Genomic DNA, 22,935 nt, shown 5'->3' on the forward strand with positions numbered 1-22,935 from the left:
TTATTAATTATTTTTATTAAGTAATCTGGGGCTTAGCCCCTCAACTAAATTTATCAAGCTCCGTCCATGTCAATCAATATCATCAGTACGTTTGGCAAAGAATACGTCTATTGTCTATGTTCCAAGTGTGTTAGACAAAACAAAAGCAGTCGGTCTGAAATCTCCTTAACTGTAAAACACAAACAAAATATGACTGCATAGTCATAGGGGTTTACAATATCTCTATTTAGCAGTCAAGGAATATTTTTTTTATAGTTATATTAAAATAATGACAATATGGTCGGTAATTTCAATTATATTATAACAATAAGCTGTATAAATAAATTTTCTCATATAAAGGTTTTCCAAGAACGCATATTAAATATAATAATATAAAAGATTATAATATAATATTATCATGATTAAATTCCTAATATTTTCGGGATCACGTTTTAACCCGAAATTTAAAAAAAAAAACTTTTGTAATTTAAAATTTTTTTACGCATTCCTAAAAAATCTTAGACGGTCAATTTATTGAGTTAATTTATATTAAGTTAAATTTATAATTATTGGAATTGACAATTCACTACATAGTTTATCAAAATTAGACAATATACCATTACAATATGTCGACAGTCACTTGGGTTAAGGTGTAGATATTATATCATACATACGATATAGAGAATACTAAATCGCCGTTACAATCGTTTTTGATTTACGACCCGATCACCGCTTGATGCATTGTTTTTTTTAATGTAGGTATTTTTCTATATGAAATCTGAAATTATGAATGCTATTCCAATACATGTTTGCAGTTACTACGATAAAATTTATATTTATTGCTACACTACGGTTCAGTCTAAATGCAAATAATAACGATGGTCGATGATAATACTCACCTATTATAACGTTTTATACATTGAATTTTTTTTTTTTTGTATATATAACTTTTGATGCTGCAGTGTTATTATTATTGTACAATGTTATACAATCATGGACTATTATAATGAATATTTTTCAGAAACTATAATGCGCATCGGGATGACCAAACTTGATAACTCTAATCTACATCGATCACCGCAAAAAGTGAAAGTGAAAATTTACGTCTTTTAAATTTAATTTATACCAACCTACCTAATTTTTTTCCGCAATCATTAAAATAAGTGTATGACACAGGCGAAGTTTAATACGACGATCGATGTACAATCTCTTCTACAATACGCTCTTGAATTTTTGAATTTACGAGAACTTTCTTCCGCGCATAATAACTATTAATCATAAACAGAAATATATTTTCTAATTAAAATTTTAATAAAATACCTATACAGTTTAAATTAAATATTACATAAAAGTATAATTACATGCAACGTTAGCAGTCTATAGTGTTATGTGATCAGCATTTAAATTTATTTTGAATTAAATTTATTTGAAATACGTATAGAAATAAATGGTTAAAAGATTTGAAGTAGGTTTTTGATGCGGAAAATATTGATAACTATAAAAGGTTTGATATATATGATTAGAATTTAAAATTGAAAGAGGAGAGAGTAATTTTATTTTGCTTTAACATTTTTTAAAACGTTTTTGTTCTATTATTTTTTGGAAAACATTAATTGATTTTGAGAGGTGTTTTGGTTTGAATGACTGACAATATCTATCATTTTCCGATGAAACCAAAGTTTCCCAAACTACATCAGAGTGTGCATTTCAGAAGGCATTACTATTATTGTGCAATACGTCTTCGCTGTATGGTAACGAATTGACTGACTATAACGTCGATGTATTATAGGCATCGGCATTGGTAGACTGTCAGCTAAACTCTTTTTTCGAAAAAAAAAATTAATCCCAAGACGCAAGTATGGTCATTTTATTGGACCAAGTGATTTTCCCGACGTTTAAGGCCTCGGTCCTTACATGCAAATTTTACACACACACACACACACACATATATTACATCATATATGCATATAGTAGTTTCATAGATCATTGGATTGGAACGCGTATCACTCATAAACCGTCGGACCACGACCTGATAGTAATTTTACCAAGCGTTTCGACCTTCGCGTGTAGGATAATAATACGGATGAAAAACGAAAACGGAAACAGACTGACGGACTGCCGGAAGGTCCTGCATTTATCAAATTGCGTTAGAATAAACGAATTTTTTTCTATAAAGGTATACCTACCAATCCAGTCGTTTGGTCAGTAAATTCCATCGGGACTCCCGTACTAAGTTTTATTCAAGACTGCCGTCCAATATAGTATAGGATTTATTTTTAAAGAATACAGTTTGTTAAGTTAAAATGTCACAGATTTGTTTTGAGTTTAAAACAAGATTGGAAAAAATTATAAATTATACTACCTTACGGCTTGATGCTAGAATAGTGTCTCACGAATTTGCCAATTGACATTTATGTTAATATTTAAACTATACGGATAGAGATGAAATAATAAAAACTATTATTTTAATTATAAGTTCACTTCACACGCATACATGATATTATACTCTAGACTTCTAGAGTACTCAAAGCCAGGACCGGATTAAGGCTGTTTCCGCCCAAAGGCTATAATACATTTGTCACATAATTCGGCATATTGATGTCTTACTCCAAAAAGTGTTACGTAAAAAGGGTATATTTACTATAAAAATTATCATTAAATAAAAATAAATAATAAAATATTATATATAATAATAATACATTCATCCTCTTACACAGTTTTGTCTTACGTATTCATGTTTGTTTTTTCCAGTCTATAATATTACCGTCATGAGATAACTGATTTGTCAACTCATATTCAATACTTTTGATAGAAAATAAAAAATTTATTAACAAATAATATTTAGCCACTTACCGCGAAAATTTCCCCACATCGTATATAAATAATACTTATTGTTATATAGTTAAATTTAAATATGTGTTCTAATAGTGTTCCTTCGCGGGCTGCGACTTACTATGAATACATATTATATAATATAATATATACATAACTACGGCTGTGGTTTATTTTGAACACTCAATATTGACTTTGTTTCATAATACCATAATGCATTAAAATTACTTAGGCCCGTATTTTTATAACAATGTTTCGACGTCAAATGTTATTTTACACCATAAAAAACGCGTTGTTTTTTTCCACCATATAAAATCTTCCACCGTAGTCTGTAGGCGGTGATACAGTCTTGTCTAAAGCGATCGTCGTTACACAACCTTTGGGCCTTTGACAAGTCGCCACCATAGTTATATTAAATGGAAAAAAAACCGCGATTTCAGACGTCTTTAACGGATTTCCAACTCGTTCTTTTAATTTGCATAATATACACATTATATACAGACATGTATGTACACTATATGACCAGCACGTAGGACGTGTTATCATGCATGTTGTCAACAAGTTTGGTTTTCCCGTAGTTTTGTTCCAGTAAAAAAGTACTCGCATTACAGGCATACGCGTATCACATAACTGTGTTGGTGTATCATACTATTATGTCTTATCCGTCTATATAAGGCCGTTCTTAATAGCGCTGCATATTGTCTACTATCGTATATTATCATAATACGGTCGGGCTCGAAACAGCTTTTTTCGTGTGTCGTGCGGCGCAACCGTGTCGGACGACGAGAAATAAAACTGAACAGTGCTCCGTCGCGGCAATAATATAATATATTATAATATCATAACGTCGTAATGTTTTAACTTTAATCTAAATCGTGTTAAAACGGTGTTACGAAATTCCGTTTCGTTATTATTTATTATTTTATTATTCGTTCCGTCGGCATAAATAATGAATATCATAATATAACACATAATATCTTTGTTTTCGTTGTTTGTCGGTACCTGTAACATTATAAATTTATAAGCATTTGTCGACTACGTTATATTATAGTATTAATTATATTATTGCGTTTCACACTAGTAAAATTAACACACACCGATACGAGAGTAAACCGCATAAAACTCTGTACAAATCTGGCCTAGTGCTGTTGGTGGGAGGGCGACACGCAAGGTATAACTATATAAGTATATCTAAGAAAAAATTATTTGTAATTTGTGTTTGATGTTTTAAAGAATCAAAGTTGAAAAATGTCAAGTAATAATTATAAACGCGGTTTTAAAATAAGCAGTAAGAGTAATGTATTTTTCTACAGAGCAACAAAGTTATATTTTACTGTTTCTATAGTTATTTAAATTTATTTATTTACTTCTTTATATAATCTCAAACAACAAATTATGTTAAGCTTACCTAGACACTTGATGAATATACTCAATTAATATATTTCTTAATTTTTACCTACAAAAATATACAAAGTCTAATAATTCCATTTTCTAGATTTATTATATTATTTCTATCATTTTTTTTGTGGTAAATATATCTTATTAACATAAATTCTCGAATGCGTTATAATCTTTTTTATATTTTTTTTTTACTTTTTATTATTATTATTATTTTTTTTTTTTACATGAATAATCATTAGAAATATTACACGAGTTATAACCAATTATTCGTTACACAATTTTAATTTATTTTTTTTAAATTAACTTTTTATAAAAGTCTCGACAACAAAAGTCGGGTAATCTAAAGCTTTGAAATTATGCAAAAAAATATGAAAAATAAATTGGACACACAACTACTTTTATTAAGAGTTTGAATAACATCACAGTATAACGAGAATGTATTTTTGTATTTCAAATCATTAACGTTAATTATTAATTTGTATTATATTATGCTCGTTCGTATATAAAAACAATTACTATTTTTCGAATACTTTCAAAAGTTTTTAAGAAAAAGACTTTTTCAAATTAAAATTTAAACACTTTAAGTAAAGTTGTTTTAATTAATATACTTTACGTTACTAACACAAAGTTGGCTATTTAATTTCATGTATATTATATATGTGATGTATAAATTATATACAGACTAAAATGAAAAATATATTATTAACGGACACGAAAATGATTTAAAAACGAACACGTGTAGTGTGTATACAGTAATAACATAAATGTAAAATGTAAAAACCATAAACACGTTTTCCATTTAAATAAAAAAAAATGACATACTACAATAATAATTGTCATGTAAATATGGTATAGTGCAGATTATATGGCATCCGCGTTCATTGACGTGATTTATTTATTCATTTGTCAATATTGTCATAAATGCTTAATAATAATGTATTTCCAGTGGCTAAATAAAAAAATCGTGCCGCCGGCCAACTACACTCCTATAGCTCCGATAATATAGCGATCAGCTTAACTGCAACCGATTGATGTGACCACTTCGGCTATAGGTACGCGGAGCATTCGTTTGGACACCATATGTTAGATCACACACTCGCAATCTAACAAACGTCTTCAAACATTTATTTATTATTATTATTTTCATAATAAATATGCAAGTTTACATCAAGCGCAATACATAATATAATGCGAAGAAGGGGAAAATAACATTATTAAAGATGTATTATGATCAAGAAACCATTTATTAGTGACACTTAACTTGGAATTGCAGATAGTACGTTACAGTCGTTGGAGAATTAAGTTTGAAGGTTACGACAACGTTTTCTTTTAAATCTACGACGGGAATTACAGGAAGTGAAGGAATATGAAAGCCGTTTATCAATGGATTTCGATGATTTTTTTCATCTAATAAAAATACTTTATAAAAGATTACTATTTCTTCCTCAATTGTTTTAATGTTAATGTTATTGTAGAGGATCAGGTTAAAAACAAATGAAGAAACACTTATAATCTTGCGAAGTGTGTTATTTGGAAAACTCGAATTAAATTTGATTTCTTAGTCGATCTGAATATGTATAATTCAACTGTATAATTAGGTAAGTATACTATCATAATTGAGTCATGACCATTGTCCATTCTCGTCGAGTTCCAGATCACGACTGCGAACTACGTCCTTAAACATTTTGAAGTATACCTGTAAGTTGAGTAAATAATGCTCTTAACATGTTTACATAAATAAAATTTATTCCTTGACTTGGTAATTTCGTATGACTCAATACGGTTTAGGAATAACCAAAATAATATCGTAATTCGAAAATATCAATGAAGAAAAAAATATTGATGGAGACAAACACTGCAGTTCATATCCTGGACAATTAATCGCGCGCAGTTTATCGTGTATACGAACACATATGATAATTAATAATTCTATATTTTACTATTGTAATCGTTTCAAAACTCATTTGCGTCGTCTTCGGCTACCGCGACACCGTTTAATAACGAGTACCTATTATCAATTCTATTGCCTATTATACACACGCGACGACAAATAAATAAATAATATTACGGTTATTAACGATCACGATTTATTGTGCGCAGGCGAAACTCGGCGCGTTATTGTCACGATTTATTATCCGCGTCCTGGCTGCTATTATATTTGCACGCGCGTTACACTTATTATATGATTTTCAATCGTCGCCACTTGTAATTATCGTCGTTAAATACCGCGCGTTTTCATATGTAAACACACACATTTACAGAGTGTAGTCAATATTACGTTTAATTGCATTATATACGTATCCGAGAGACACTGTGGGAATTGCAGGAATTTTCATGATTTCCTAAACGCGTGTTTTGGTATGATTAGATAACAATGTAAGATCAGGTACCTACTGTATTAGTTATTAAAAATACAAAACTCGTGCTTCGGTTAAACATCGGTTTTACATGACGTATGGTATTACCGATATTACTTTTTTAAGAACAACATACAAAAATATACAAGAGATTTAACTATCACAATGTTATATCCTTTTCTAAAATTTAACATTTATTTTGGTCACAAAATAATATTATATGAAATATTTAATATACAAATTTAAACTGTGCAGTACCTACTAAAATATGTTTAAAAATATTGTAAAATTGTGTTATTAAAAGTAAAACAAGTGATTTTTTTCCAAAGGAATTATTTTATCAATTTTATTAAAAGTTAAAACAATTCAATAAATATAAGATTTCGATACGCAATGATTTTCAAAAATATTTTCAATAACCAAACTGTAACTATCTGTCATCAAAACTGCAATATTTTTGAAATCATAAAGCGAAAACCCCTTATTTAATTGTATTATACCTAACCTGTAAACTATATTTCTTAGTAAATATTTTGGGTCTTATACGTTTGTTTTTGAACTACAGATATAATCTTATACTTAAAATTATATGCAATTAATGACAATCTGAATATAAATAACTTATAATAAAATACAAACAGATACAGACAAATATATTTTACTTTTATGACCAAAATAAATGTATAATTTAAAATTTTATTTTAGAATAGTACATACATAATGTATAAAAGTATTTCAGTTTTACAGTCGCAAAGTGTTATCTTTTAAATCTTAAAAATTCAAGTATAAAATAACAATATTAACTGAAACCTGAAATTTCTAATTTTGAAAATCTATACGTGTAGATACTCGTATAATAAATATCTAAGTATAAACAAGTACATTTTTAAAATTAAAAAAAAAACTATTCTTTAACACAACCAAAATGAACGTCTGCAATAATTTAAGTATAATATATTTTACTTATTATAACAGTTTTAGACATTTTAAATGAATAGTTGCTATTGTCTTCTTTTATAAAATAGTATTTTATGTAATATATAATAAAATCTTAGTAATAACAATATTTACTCATACTTAATTGGGATATATTTGGGGTCTAATTATTACCATATTGTCATAAATAATATTAATAATTACAATTACAATTACATAATATAAGCTATGAGCCATTTTGGGAGATTTATCAAAAAAAAAAAAAAAAAATAAAAAAAAAACGTCTTTTTGTTGATACATTGCTGTTCTTCATTTTTTTTTTTCATCAACAGAAATTCTAAAACCAAATGATTACAAATTTATATATATTATTTTAACAATTCGTTTGGGCGACAATTCACGAGTCTATAGGAAGCGCGTTCGTTAGTTCTGATGTCTGACGACCTTTGTTTTCCGAGACAACCGATATGGCAGCTGCTTCGTCTTATACATTAAAATATATAGTCTTCTCTTCCGCAGCCATAGCAGACGAGATCCATTAACAGTCATCATATAATATAGTCGCGTGCAAGTCGGTCGTCGTTTACCCTGTAACTGTAGAGAATAATAATAATAATTGATAATAATATAATAACAACAACAAAACGCAACAACAATTCCATAAATATGATATGTTGTTTTCAAAGACATCCGACAAATCCAAAGATTACTGGCAGTACCTATTATTACTATTATTGTGATTTGTGAATCGTCTGATTTATAATAACATTATATTATCTTCTCTATCTTTTATTATCACCCCGCGGGTCGTCTGTATGATATAATATATAATAATATAACCCTGCACATTGTACTCACATATACGACGTATACGTTTATACGCTTTATAATCGGATTTTTATACCGCAGAACGTAATAAAAAAAAAAAAAACTTCTTTCCTTCATTTTCGAAACACGCATTGCGTAATCTAAATACATTTTTTGGTTTTTTTCTTTTTTATGTCCTCGTAAACCGTCACACTCGGTCCGGCCAAACACGCGAAGACCCGGACGGCGGCCGATCTACATAATACAAATCTACAATATATTATTATACACCGATGGGTCTAAACGATACTAGTATAGTATATATATATATATATATATCATTATACATCGCTGTTGAGCAACGTCCGCTTTTACTTTTTCGAAGGTCGCCTTACTATCTATATCTACCTCATCTATCTGTGATAGCCGTTCCCCGGCCCCCTACGGATCGTTTATTATTACATCGTATTAATAATAAACGATAACATATTATAATAAAATGTGTGGTTTCTTTCTCGGGACAGTTGTAAAATAAACAAAAATTAACTATACTGCATATATTATGACGTCGACCCGATACATTCCCGACATGTACATTATACAAATGTATATATTGTATCATTTATACCGTCTTAACTTTCGGTATACTATATGACACAATTTAACAAATGTCTTATGCCATATTCATCCGGCGCTGTACACGAAATTAATGCACGAGTATTTCAGTAATCTAATAAAGCCGGTGACCGATGGCGTGAAGTAAAAATCGCTTAAGTACGACATTCTCACACCAAAGTTCCGGCACGGTCGATTCGGCATTTGATTACCTTAATTGATAAACACGATTTGTGACGCACTGTATAGAGCCATGTGGCCGTTATTAGACGACTATAAAATATAAAAACTAAACAATAAACATTCTGCACTATAATATTATAGTGCACCATTAAACACGTTCCTATATAGTGTCATCGGATTAAATATAGACGCGTGCACGCGTGGAAAGCAAAAAAAATTCCTCGGCACCACGCCGCATCGGATGGACGACAGAATAAATTTGTAATGCGCGGAATTATGATATTATGTATTTATGTATATTACATCCGTTCTCCGTCAGCGATGCGATCATCATCGCCGTTTTAAATTGTTAAGTTATATATATTTATAATTTATTATCATTTGTGCGGGGTATAACTCTTAAAAAATAATAATAACGCACAAGCACAGCGTGAAATTATGTGGTAAATATAATTTGAAATTAAATAAGCACTGTTCCTTGCGAGGACTGAGCAATAAAACAAATTAAATTAAAAACGAGGTAATTCTATTATTATTTTTTTGTTTTCTATATATAAATACGTCTCTTAGTCGTATACTGTGATCAGTGGACAAATAATTTCTAATTATTTATGTGCAAATTTGATTGAAACCTTGTTTGATTTTAAGTGTAATCTACTTGATAAGATTTACCACATGATATAAACTACTCTGATCTCAAAAGAAAAATCGAAGATATATACGTTGATAATAATATGATAACTGAATGTGTAAAGGAATGAGGCTTTATTAGAGTAAAGACGAAAAAATATTTTCATAAACGTGGTGTTGCGTTGAATTGGTTTTTTATTCGTTTGTTCGCTTTTATTTTTTATTATTATAATATTAAAATTTCTCAACAAAAAAACGGTATTCATGAACGCCGAAAGATAGTAGCAGTATCCTGTGATGAATCCATTGTAATATGGTATAATATCTACACGTTTGTCACATTTCTATACACATCGATTGTTATATTCGAGAACAACAACAATATAATTATGTTTAAAAAGAATAATGAAGCCCAAACTAGGAAGTAAAATTAAAACCGCGGCAAATTCGTTTGAAAAAAAATATTTGACGACAATATTTATATATATACATAATATTAATATACCATAATAAAGTATATTACTTTGAAACGATGTTCCTGAAACGGTATTCCGTGCACTAATATTATTTAGGTACGATGAGAGTACGCAGACGATGACGGATTGTGACTACGGTGGTATTAGTGTCAAAAATAATAATAAAATATGACAGCGGTGTCAAACTTTTGATTAAACACATTTTTATTTTTTACCAAATGTGATACACATATCATGAAGCAAGAAATAGAAACAAAATATTCGAAGGTATATTCAAAAGCCTAGGACTAAATTTTCCATTACCTAACATCATATACTTTCTACAAAAAAAAAAAAAAATGTAATGTATAATCTACAGAAATTTATCATAATGATTAATGTTAATTCATAGGCGTAACTAGGGGAGGAGAGCTTGAGTGAGCTTCAGCCCCCCAATTTTTTTTGGTAAATGTATGTACCTATAAACATATAAGTATTAACTTTACTTTTAACCACAATATAAAAAAAGTATAATGTTTCATATAAACGAATAATTCGTATAAATAATAATTCAAGAGTCAGTTATAAACACCAATAGAAACAATAAATAATGGGTAATCTAATTAAAAAAAATTTACTATAAAACATTTTTGGAAATCCAGTCTTCCTCTAACTATAAGGACTATTTACGTCTATAAATGTTATTAATATTATATATAATTTAATTTTTTATTGTATAATACTAAAACATTAATAAAAAAAAAATGTCACCTTTACTAATACAAAAATATTTGTATATGTATATTTAAAATAATGTAACTCCCAATGGCCATGATGCCGAGTGTTATTTTATATTTCCCTGAAAAAAAAATAATAAAAATAAACTAGTTGATCTATGTGTGTAAGTGTAAGGGTAACTAAATTACCACTCATCAAACCGGTGATAAGTATAAAGGTAATTTACACTTAAACCTGGGTACATTGCAGTAGTCGTACCGATATATAATATATATGTTGACGTCCGGGTGCGTATCCCATACAGACATGTTAAAATTAAGCCGAAACATATCTCAACATACTATTATTATATATATTATATGTATGAAGAATATTGTATATTATGATATGTACATCGAGCCGCAAACAGTCAAAAGGACATAAATTCAGATCGTTAAAAAAATATGGTCTGGTAATGGTGAAACAACCACATGACCGACGATGTTGTCGAGGCGAACTTTGTTTTAAAGATATCGCCTTATTCGTTCTATAGTTCCCCTCCCCTGTCGCTTCGGAGAAAACGATAATAAATTGACGGTCAAATTTTGGACGATAATCAAATTCTATTTTATATTTATAAACCTAAAATTTCGCTTTATTTTAGCCAAAATCTGTATTCCGAACTCCTTTGACAGTATTATATAAATTATCATATTTTATGATGATACACAATTCAGTGGACTCGATTCGACGATAAACAGTATAAACATCTTATATTATACATAGTTTAAAAGTTTAAATTGTTCAGTATATAGTTTACATTGAAATGAACGTATAAGAAAGTGTAGTATGATACACTTCTTAAAACTTTCTACAAGGTAATATATTGTACTAACAGAAATTAAAAAGATTTTCGGCTATCAGTGTAGTATATTGTCAATAAATACAAGTAATAGGTATAATCGGCAGTTCAACAACAAAATATCCCGTGTAAATATTAACTCAAAATTTTAATCATTATTATAAAAGTTGCAATTAGAAATAATAATCGAACTTTATCTATAGTTAGTTAGTGTTATTCCTTATTTGTATAATGTCGTAGTGTCATCTTATAATATCATTATCTACAACGTGTATCGTGAGCTAATAGCCTTAAATTAAATTATTTTAGTAGGTAAAACTTTTTATAATGGACAATTTTATATACAATATATTAAAATATAATATTACAATATGATTTTAATATTTTTTAAACATTTTTTAATTCATTTTTTTGTATTTTATAATGTTAATAATAATTGTATTGTATCTATGTAGCTTTTATAAAAATATTTAAATACGAATTAACATTTACGTGGAATATTTTGTCATTGAACATTTTTGCGGGGATATTTTATTTTTGGGATTTTTTGTCGGGGATATTTCGACCGGAATAGTTCAATGTGTCACCACCATAATCGGTGAAGCTGATTAGACTACAAAAACCTAAAAATTATTCAATTGAGAAAAAATATTCCAGCTATTCATAATTTTATATTTCAATTCTGCAGGCGAAGGAAAAATCGCTAACATTCGTCGTAAAAACGAAATTATTATTGTCGTTATTATTATGTATCACACGCGCGCGACATCGTTGTACGCGTGATCGTACCGGATAGGAGGAAATTCTAACCACATGGTGTGGTGCAAATCGTACCTCGCACTGCATTATATTTATAATATACATTGCCACGCGTCCAAGGATATTCTAAGGGTCTCTGTGATAAATTTGCTAATGGGCACCGTACCGAACGTTATTCCGGGAAAGCGTTAAACAAATTCGAATAATCGTTTCCGTTTGCGCGGTGTATGCGTTGTTCCGGAAACATGTTTATAAGACTAAATGCTTGATATATTATATATATATATATATGACGGGCGTGTGTGTGTGTCATTGATAGCTTTCCAAATGAAAAAAAAATCGTTTTATTATTATTTAAACGCCCAAACATCAAAAAGCTCGGCATCGTGAATAACTGTATATATTATGACAATAAAAAACGTTTCTTAATGGCACGATCGTAAACGCTGAAATCGACCCGCTAATCGCGATACTCGCTCAAAAATAACTTTTTCGCACAAACCGAAACCGGTGCCAGTTCAGTGCGTTCGTGCTGCAGCGGTAAAGTCGCTAAAATACCATATCGTTTCCACAGCGGCAAACGTCGTCGTATATTATAATATATTATAATAATTATAGACCCGCGTGTAACGACGTAACAGTTGTACAAACTGTTTAGAAAACTGACAAAATAATAATGTGTCGTCGTCGGAAAAAAATTGCTATTTGACGAGACGCGTAAATATTACGAGTATATACCTATTCCATAGCTAACTGCAGCTGCGGTTGGACGACATCCAGTCTTTCCGCCCCGGAACGACTTTCGGTTGCGATACATAAATTTAAATTTATTCACAATTTGTGATTTTTTCATGACGTACGCATCAGTTCTTTTAGAGCAGGATCGATTTAGTATTTTCACTATTTTTTTTCGCAATGATTATTTTTTACGTTATAGTAACAATGGCCCTCGCTTTTTTTTTTTTTTATAAACGAAAAACGCATTTAAAATTAGTTACGAATATTGAACATTGAAGAAAATAAATGATTCGCTGTATTATTTAAAAATCTTTAAATAAATATATCTACGTACTCGAGTTGATGGATTAAAGAAATGGAAGCTGCTTTAAGTTATTTAAACATTTATACCTAATAATTATAAATATTCTAACCAGGAAATTGAAGAAATATGAATCTGGTACATTTAATACTTTTTGTAATAATGAATACCAAAAATGCACTTAAAATAATCATACGGTATAATTTTAGCAATACTCATTAAACTCATAATATGTAGACTGTATAGTTATGGAACTGAAAAAAACTTCATACGAATTTTAAATAGATTCCAATCAAAACGACATAGGTATTTATGTAATTATGTCTAAATATTTAGTTTTTCACGCGTATATTTTATTTATCGCGTAAATTTGACTATTTATATTGCACTGTAATAAACGCTCGTTACGGCCCATATTTTTTTTGCGCCTATGTGCGCATTACATATATTACTATTACGTATAGAAGACGAAAACCACAGGTTGCATCGCCGCGGTTAAGTTATTCGTTCGAATGCAACGCGCTGTTAATTGCTATAAATTACGCATACACACACACACACACACACACGAGCCGATTTCGGTTATCAGACCTTGATGAAGTTACTCTAATTACTCGTTTAACCGAATACAATAACGATATTGGGAACATAATATAAATTCCGGCACACTTTTTGCCGTCGATCACGATAATTCGGTCAAACGGGCCTACTACGGCTTACCTACATAATGTATATACATATACATATAATATAATATAATAGTTTAGATTAAAGTAATTAAATTATACTCAACAGTGGAAATAAAAATGCATTATGCGTATTAAATGTATTACAACCAGCACTACTAAACAAAATATATTCTATTTTCACACGATGCTCAGCCGTAAACAGAAGTTACGTAGTCGACAGCAATGTGTTGATGACAAAATAAATTTTCAAAATATCCTATTCGTAGTTTTAAAAAGTCGAAGGACCGTTAAGTGGTTCGGTTAAAATATTGTCGTCTATTTTCTATGGGTACAATGAAAAAAATTAAAGAGGTCTTCGATGGCAAAAAAAATAAAATTATATTTCTGGCGGAAACAAATAAAAATGTTGTTTACGGCGATATATTATAAAATAATACATATGTTATTTTCTGCAGTGGATTATTAGATGCAGTAGAGACCGGCTGTAAAGGCATAGTCGTTGCGATGCCTATAATTGACTGTTATAGTATAAAAATAATAATAATTATGTAAACCTTATTCATTTTTATCACCATAACAATTATTTACACACATACTCGCAGAGGAAAAAATATACGTCTACAATTCAAAAAAAATATATCAATTGATGCTTAACGATATGTATTGCTCAATCAAATGTTACGTGCGTCTATTATATATGTCTGTATACTAAACGTGTTTGCTTTGAATCAAGCGCCGTCCGACGTCAATATCTATCTATTGTAAAAACTCCTATGTCCGCAGATACACATTTATTCACGCCGACTCGATAATAATAAATAATTATTGAAGAATGCGGCTACGGTTCAGTCCTTGGACTATTGTTACGATATACGTACAAACAAGCGTCTGTGGACTCACGCGGCATTTGAGCATTGAGCGTAATAATAACTCCTACTACCGAACCGGTTTGGTGCTTGAACCCTTGAAAACCTTATGGTTAGATAACCGTGAGGTATAACAAAGTTCGAGGCAAAATCATGAGACAAAAATATTTTGAAAACAATGAAAGTGGCATATATTGGTGAACCGTGAACACAATAATATACACTCGGTAGTCCCGACCTATAATAATAACAACACTCTAAGCCCAGAGGCTGACGACATTTGTCCTTTTTATACGCATGCATTGACTGCTCACAAGTTGCCTTACTCCACGAAATCAAAAAGACTGACATTATAAGGTTTAATTAAATGTTTTACTGGTGTGTGGACAAATTTCTGGATTTTCCAAATATCTATATGATCTTCGAGTAGTCTGAAAATATCAATTATCAACTAATCCGCAATAATACTAATAATAAAATCTGCAGGTTAATGATTTGCAATTAGATAAAACACTTTCAAGGATAAACTTGAATTTACTTCTCTTATAATATAAACGATGGAAAATAATACAGAAGAGTCGAACTTGAAATTATAGGAATACGGTTATAGGAAATCCTATGAATAGAAATGTACTGAAAAGCGTAGTATCCTAACATGGGCATTGTTTTTTTCTATATTTTTTTTCTTCTGTAGCAAATCAAAAAACGTTTGGTGAAAAATATCATTGTTTGATGACATAAAAAATAACATCTGTAAGTGTGATTATGTAAAATACTTAATCCGTAGATGCATAAATATAAACAGTTTACAACATTTTTAATTCTCCAAGTGTCTTGTAGTACACGTACCTATATGATATAATACATTCAGCTGTAGATAAGTTCATAACAACACAAAATCGAAAAAGGATATAATCGTAAAGCTCGTAATTTATTAACTGTCCACGTCAGGAAAAAAACTATTTGCTCATTATTGACATAATTAAACAAAGCAAATGAAAGACATATATTTATTATGTTAGTATGTTACGTAATAAAAAGAACTAACAATTCAATTTTACGTTTACGTATAAACATAAAAACAATGAAAGAATGTATTATTTTACAATGTATACCTATATTAAATAGACCGCATGGAATTCAAAAGATGATCCAGGAGATATCAAATTTAGACTGTGGCAAAAATAAAACATGAAATTTCGGTCAAGACCTTTTTTTATGTTGTCATTATTATTATTATTAGATCTATTAATAAACCCTTATTCAGCTCCGTCTTGAATAAACACTATTGGTAGTCGGAACACAATGAACTCGAGACAAACAAAAAAAAGAAAGAAAAACTAACATTCGTCATTCTCTGCCAACTATACGTGTACATACTTAGGTAGATAAATAATAAAAAAACAGAATAATATATTTCGCAGAATTGATGTGAAAAATCCAAATTCAATAGTCTAGAATTTATTTTTATTATTATCCATTTGGTAGGTAATTTTCATCGTCAGACTCGATCGAATTTTATTAAACAAAAAATTAACTATTTAAATCTTCATTTGCTAACAACATTATTAATTTAAGTCAATTGTATACACTAAATAAGATTTTTTTAATCAGAAGCACCAAAAGTTGCAATTACTTTTGATATAGTTGAACAGGTGAACAGCATAAATCTGTGTAATGTATAATAACACGATGCAATGGATATGTTATGATAGTATGCCCTTTAGAGCGCTCCGAAAAATGTCAATCTTCAAAAGCTTGAAGTCTTGCAATTGACAAGTCTTGTATTTCGGTGCGTCTGATAGTTATGGAATATTACAGTGTCGGGCGTTTCGATGTATAACATTTGTAATAATTATAAAAACCAAAATAAGAGCATGTACGATTAGTTTTATCTTCTCGAATTTAGATTCAGATAATGGTTATATTCGTAAAGCTTATTTGAAATCGTGGTTATTAGAAGGTAATAAAAAAAAGTGGGGTATATCTCCAAAAATAAAAAATTATTATTATTTCCATGTTAAAACTCACGTTCCGAAAATATCGTTTTCTTCCTACATAATATAATTGCAATATATTGCAACATTATATACTGACCAAATATTACGTTTATTCGTTATCGATTTGAGCACAATATATACTGTTGACTGGCTAACACCGTCGCCGTCACGCGTCCACCGTCCTGACCGTTGAGTTTTTGTTGTGGTACGCTTCCAGTCGGTGCGACAAATCGTGCACGATGTCTCTGAACACGACAGAATCGACGTTGTCGCCGAGAACGTACAACAGCATCCAATCGCCCAACTTCGATCGACGCACGATGTTTCCGATTGCCTGCCGTTTGATCAACCGAAATCGTATGCAGAAAAGGTACACGCGCATTCGCGGTGACACTATTATGATGAACCTATAAAACATAAAAGATTAAAAAACAAATTAAGTGAAGAAAAATTAATTTCTTTGGATTTACAATGAAAATAATAATTGCCGTGGACAATAATGCGCTACTGAAGCATCTAAAAAATTTAAAACTTCACGTCTACTACAAATATGTGTAGGAATAAAATCAAATCATTCGATTTCCATGTTAATATTAATAACACAGGGCAGGTGGTCAATATGTAATTTATCCAAAAAACTTGAAATATTTTTTTGATTTTTCTTTTAATTTCAATAAAATGTATTCCCTACAGAAATAATAACTACACATGTCATAAAAATTAAATTATACGCTGTACGCTTGACTTCTATTAGATCAAAGCACAGTTCGCCGCAGTAAGTCTATGTATATTGGTATAATATATTTACACTGTTGCAATAGTGCATATAACGTGTATGTAATTATATCCACTCACTGGTATTAATAACGCATAATTAATAATACACGCTTATTGAGACTTTGCAAAATGGTAATATTTATAAACTGTATATATTATATTGCAAATTGTAATAATTATAATATAATATTATTTTTATTATTATGGCCTATCCGACATATTTTGTTCATTTAAAATTGCTAAATCAAAAATCGTATTTATTATTATTATTCTTTTAGTTTTCACGTCGATAGTTCTATTTGCGGAGCATTCGATGTAAAAACAATACGCCATCGGTTTGTATTTTTTCTTAAAGCCGGAGAAAACAACTGCTACACTAATCATTACCTAGACCAACAAACGATATATATACATATAATAATATAGTTACACATTTCCTAGCGTGCAGCTTCGTTAACGAAATAAAAGAAAATGAATGCTAATCTAATTATCAAAACTTTCGGATGGATACGCTTCGTAGAATCACTTACAATATATTTTCTCGTAGATATTTCTTTTTAGTTTTAAACACATAAACCTAGAACGGTAATTTTTATTTGATATAAATATATGATCTGAAAAATATACACAAACTACAACTACTAGTATATGTATATCATCTGTTATCAAGCCTAAGTAAAATAGGTTAAAATTTACAATCAAAACATAACAAATAGTATCGACTATCGTAGTAACTGTAATGCTATATCGTATTAATTATATGTTAGGATTAAATCAAAATTATTTCAAGCTGATACTATTGTATACAGAATCGGCCTTGTGCATACAATTGACATTATATGTTATTAGTTTATTGTTGGGATCAACTTTTGTGCGGCACGATTGTATATTTTGTTTTATTTTCTACTTTCAGTAGTTAAACCTGTTATTGTATACTTATACTGATGTCTTTAATAGAACAGCATTTTATATTTAACTATTAAATCCTTACTCGTAATAAATAAATTACAATAGTCTATAAAACCCTATGCGAAATGTTTACCTGCAGAAGAAAGTAGAAAACATTTTATATGGATACTAAAGAACCCTGTAGATTGTCTGATATCCGATTCAATGAAATCCGATACTTATATAGTGACTACAATAATATAATATATATTGTATTGTGTAAAAACTAAAATTTATTTGGACGATTGTATTTTATTGTGTTGTCCAATTTACAAATTTAAAGGAAAACAAATTATGTTTCGAACATTTTCAAATGATTACACCGTATAGCGATTTTTTTTCGTCTTATCCTCTAAAATATGTTAATTCTCACGAATCAATTGTACGAAGTAACAATATATTATAAATAATACTAAGAAATTGCAGGAATTCCATATTGTTCTATATGCTCTAAACTTATAGCAGACCAAGTTATGAATTCGAACTATACGATGATAAGTTTAAACATCGAAAATATATTAAGCACACTTAATATTTATTTTTAAAAATTGAATTTTTTTTCTTAACCTATGTATTTTAAATAATATTGATCATAAAACTCAATATTATTTTACGTAGGTATCAATTGTGAAACCATCCCCCTAATTTTTAATTGGAAGTAGGTAGTGTTGATGGACGCTCCCTTCCACCGCGTAGCTACGTCTAGTATTCTATGTTATCACATTTACTCATTGTATTATCCTGTGTATACAGATTGTAAATATCTTTTTATCTTTTATAAATAATAATAAAAAAAAAGGTATTAATTGTCATCGCCGCAGTCGAATATTAATTTGATAATAAAGGTGCTATGTGCATTTAATCTACATTGTGTTAATATGCCGAAATATAATATCTTATCGTCGATAAATTATCGATTTAACTTATTGTAAATGTACTTATTATTTCTTCATTAGAAAGTATTTTTTACACGATTTACAGTTTATAGTATTTTTTTATAATATTTTTTCAATTTAAAAAGATGTTTTGTTTTTAAATTTCAAACAATTTATTGCATATTTAATATTTTTCATACATACCTATTCTACAATTATTGTGTATATTTACGGTATATATACCTAATCTATATTAACTCCTAAGCTTTTCAAACCTTAGTTGTAAATATTATAGTAATTTAATCAAAATAAGCACAAGATAAAACACTTTTTGATAGGAACATATTTTCCTATTGATTTCACAACACAATACAAGTATATTATATTATGTAACCTTTGCGCATATCTATAACTACACAAGTCTTGTAGCGATATAGCGTCGGTCTATGCAATATAATTTTATATTCACATGATAAAATATTGTATGAACCTAAAAACTTCTGTGGCCACCTCCCTTCCATCTCGTAGAGTGCATATGCTACTATAATATTATAGTAATGACTGTCACTTTTATTTCTCATGTATAGGGAAGAAGATGAAGAGGTTAGTAAATATTTTTTATACATAATATAAAATCATAAAAATACTATTTCAATAGTACACATTATACGTCCCACCCAGGTGACTGACGAATACTTATATTATTACCTGTAAACGATTACAGCCGCCGACAAGACGCCAAGGATCATGAACCAAAACCACAGAAAAACGTAGATTTTTTCGTTGACAGCATTTAGTGGCAATATACATATTGAGTCGTGCGTTTCCACCTCACCGGATACGCCAAATTTGTGGAAAATGCATTTGGTCATCCTAGGAAATATAAATATCATCGGGTCCACTCGGTCTTCCTGGTCGCTCTCCAAAAACCGGATCACGTCCACGCCGAACGTCAGAAACGCACCGTCAAAGAAACGGTTCATCATAAACATTTGACCTATAGTAATCAGAAGAAAAATTTGTCTTAAATACTTAACGGTTTTGGTATAATTTTCTATATAAGCAGGTAATAAGACATAAATTTAGTTTTTTATTTGTAATCATTTAATAGTAAATCCTTGATATAATATAATATCGTAGTCACAGAATTATAAATTATATTATGTGTTACATTTCACCGACTAGTTGACAAATGAAACTGTATCTTTGCCCTTTGGCACAAAAATCGAAATATTTTGAAAAACAAAAAACATAGTTTAAATATCAAACGAGGATAATTTACACTGTAAATAAATGTCATAAAAAATAGAGCTCTTTTCTCAATTCATATAGATTCGAAAAAATTAACTAAAGAATAAAAAAAAAAGTATAATGTTTACAACGTTTTAAATGCAATGATTCTTATTTCATAATATGAATAATGAATATAAACTAATTTTATTTGTGTAACGTTGACGTTTACAAAAATAATTTTAGCACTTGGTTATAGCCGTAAACTATAATAATAATAACAATAAAAACTAAACGATTTCGGTAATTTAAAATATAAAATATTCTTTTAATAGAAAACATATTTTATATATTTAAAACATATACCTTATAATCGAAATTCTTTGGATTTTTTATAGTAAATATTATGATACATAATTATCTGTCATATATTATCTGGAGCATCAGGGATTGGGCAAAGAGTCATAAATATTTTTTTTTTCATCTAAATGTTATTACACTACAAGAAAATCACTTTAAAAACCTTAACAAGCCTAAATTGTTATAGTTTTAAATATTTACGGTAAAAAACGACGTTTTGGGTACATTTGTATCAAACAATAGGTATTATAATTTGAGAAATAATTAAATCGTTTTCTTTAAAATTATAGATACTTAAAATAACAATTTACCATATTGTCCATATTTATTTAGTTTTGGAACTGATGATGTAAAGCTCTGAGCTATAATAAGGATCAAGCATCTTGAATGAATATTTATATTTTCAATACGATAGATAAATATAAGCCAAACGATAACGCTGAACACTTTAGATCAATTACATTTTATCTGGTATTTGAAAACAAAATATATAAATATTATACTTGGTAACTAAAGCCTGCATATGATGACATGGTGTATCTTTGACGACGGTTAAAAAAGTCATCTACAAGTAAATCTATTAGGATCTATCATAGATCATAAAATAATGAATAAATATAAATGACAAAAAACCAAGTAATAATACTTAATAAATCGTAGCTGATACTAATAATAAATTACTGGTAATTACATTACTATATGATATTTTAATTATGCCATGGGTTGTGACATATTTAAAAATTAAATATCAATAAGACTATACAGTTATTACTGATTATAATGATAATATCTCTTATCAATTTGGACTTTTTAGTAAACATATACGAATTAGGTTATAACAATTATCATAAAAATCGTTTTTATTCCTATCCGCTTGAGAAGGCCCAGTTCAAACCCTGTGGACGCCTTTGGGGAGTCCCAACTTCAAGAAATACGCTACTATAGTTTAACAATAAACATATAATCATATGTAGATCCGCGTACTCAGCATTATCCAACTAAAATTTTAACTTTAAACTCTGGACTATCATTTAGATTCGTTTGTGCACAATTCCTATCAAAGCAGGTTAATTCATAATTTACCCTAGGCGGTGCTGACAACATGTGGACCCGTTGGATGCAAGTACGTGTATATAAATGCTGTAGAGAACACCGCCCTATAAAATTCAACCTCTTCCCACTATCACACAGATATAAATTTTGCTGCAGTAAAACAATAATATAACAATAGTAATAAAACAGCAAAATAACCGCTAAATGGCCGTCGGCGGGAATAACTGCAGTGTCGCAGTGTACGGGACGTAACCGTCGTTTGTATGAATTATATATATATATATATATATATATATGTTATAAGAGACTAGCCCGACTAGTTAGCTGTATCCATTAATTGGGTACGATTACGACACCGGTTGGACACACGAGAAGTAAAAAAAAATATACAATTACTAATATTGACCGCTAGTTCTGCAGTTTTGACACAACAGTTAATGCACACCTAGAAATCAGTTGCGAACCCTGCCGCCGTCGCACGATATTATAAATGGTAGTTCTTGAAAATTCTTTATCGTTTTTATGATAATATTATATATTATTATATTAAGCCTATGCATATATA

The 22,935-nt window shown here is 29.4% G+C and overlaps 1 protein-coding gene across 2 annotated transcripts in view; it reads right to left on the reverse strand.

The window, feature by feature from the left end:
- Window positions 1–7,584: 7,584 nt before the first annotated feature.
- LOC113559218 (innexin shaking-B) overlaps window positions 7,585–22,935 on the reverse strand; it is a 43,079-nt gene continuing 27,728 nt past the window's right edge. For both annotated transcript variants that reach the window (XM_026964865.1, XM_026964855.1), the window contains exons 4-6: window positions 20,436–20,724; window positions 17,225–17,534; window positions 7,585–8,099 (exon numbers count right to left, since the gene is read on the reverse strand). In XM_026964865.1, coding sequence (XP_026820666.1) covers window positions 17,294–17,534; window positions 20,436–20,724 — 530 coding nt within the window. In that variant the 3' untranslated portion in view covers window positions 7,585–8,099; window positions 17,225–17,293. The remainder of the gene's footprint in view (window positions 8,100–17,224; window positions 17,535–20,435; window positions 20,725–22,935) is intronic.

The sequence above is a fragment of the Rhopalosiphum maidis genome, chromosome 1 (genome assembly GCF_003676215.2).
Source record: "Rhopalosiphum maidis isolate BTI-1 chromosome 1, ASM367621v3, whole genome shotgun sequence".
NCBI lineage: Eukaryota > Metazoa > Arthropoda > Insecta > Hemiptera > Aphididae > Rhopalosiphum > Rhopalosiphum maidis.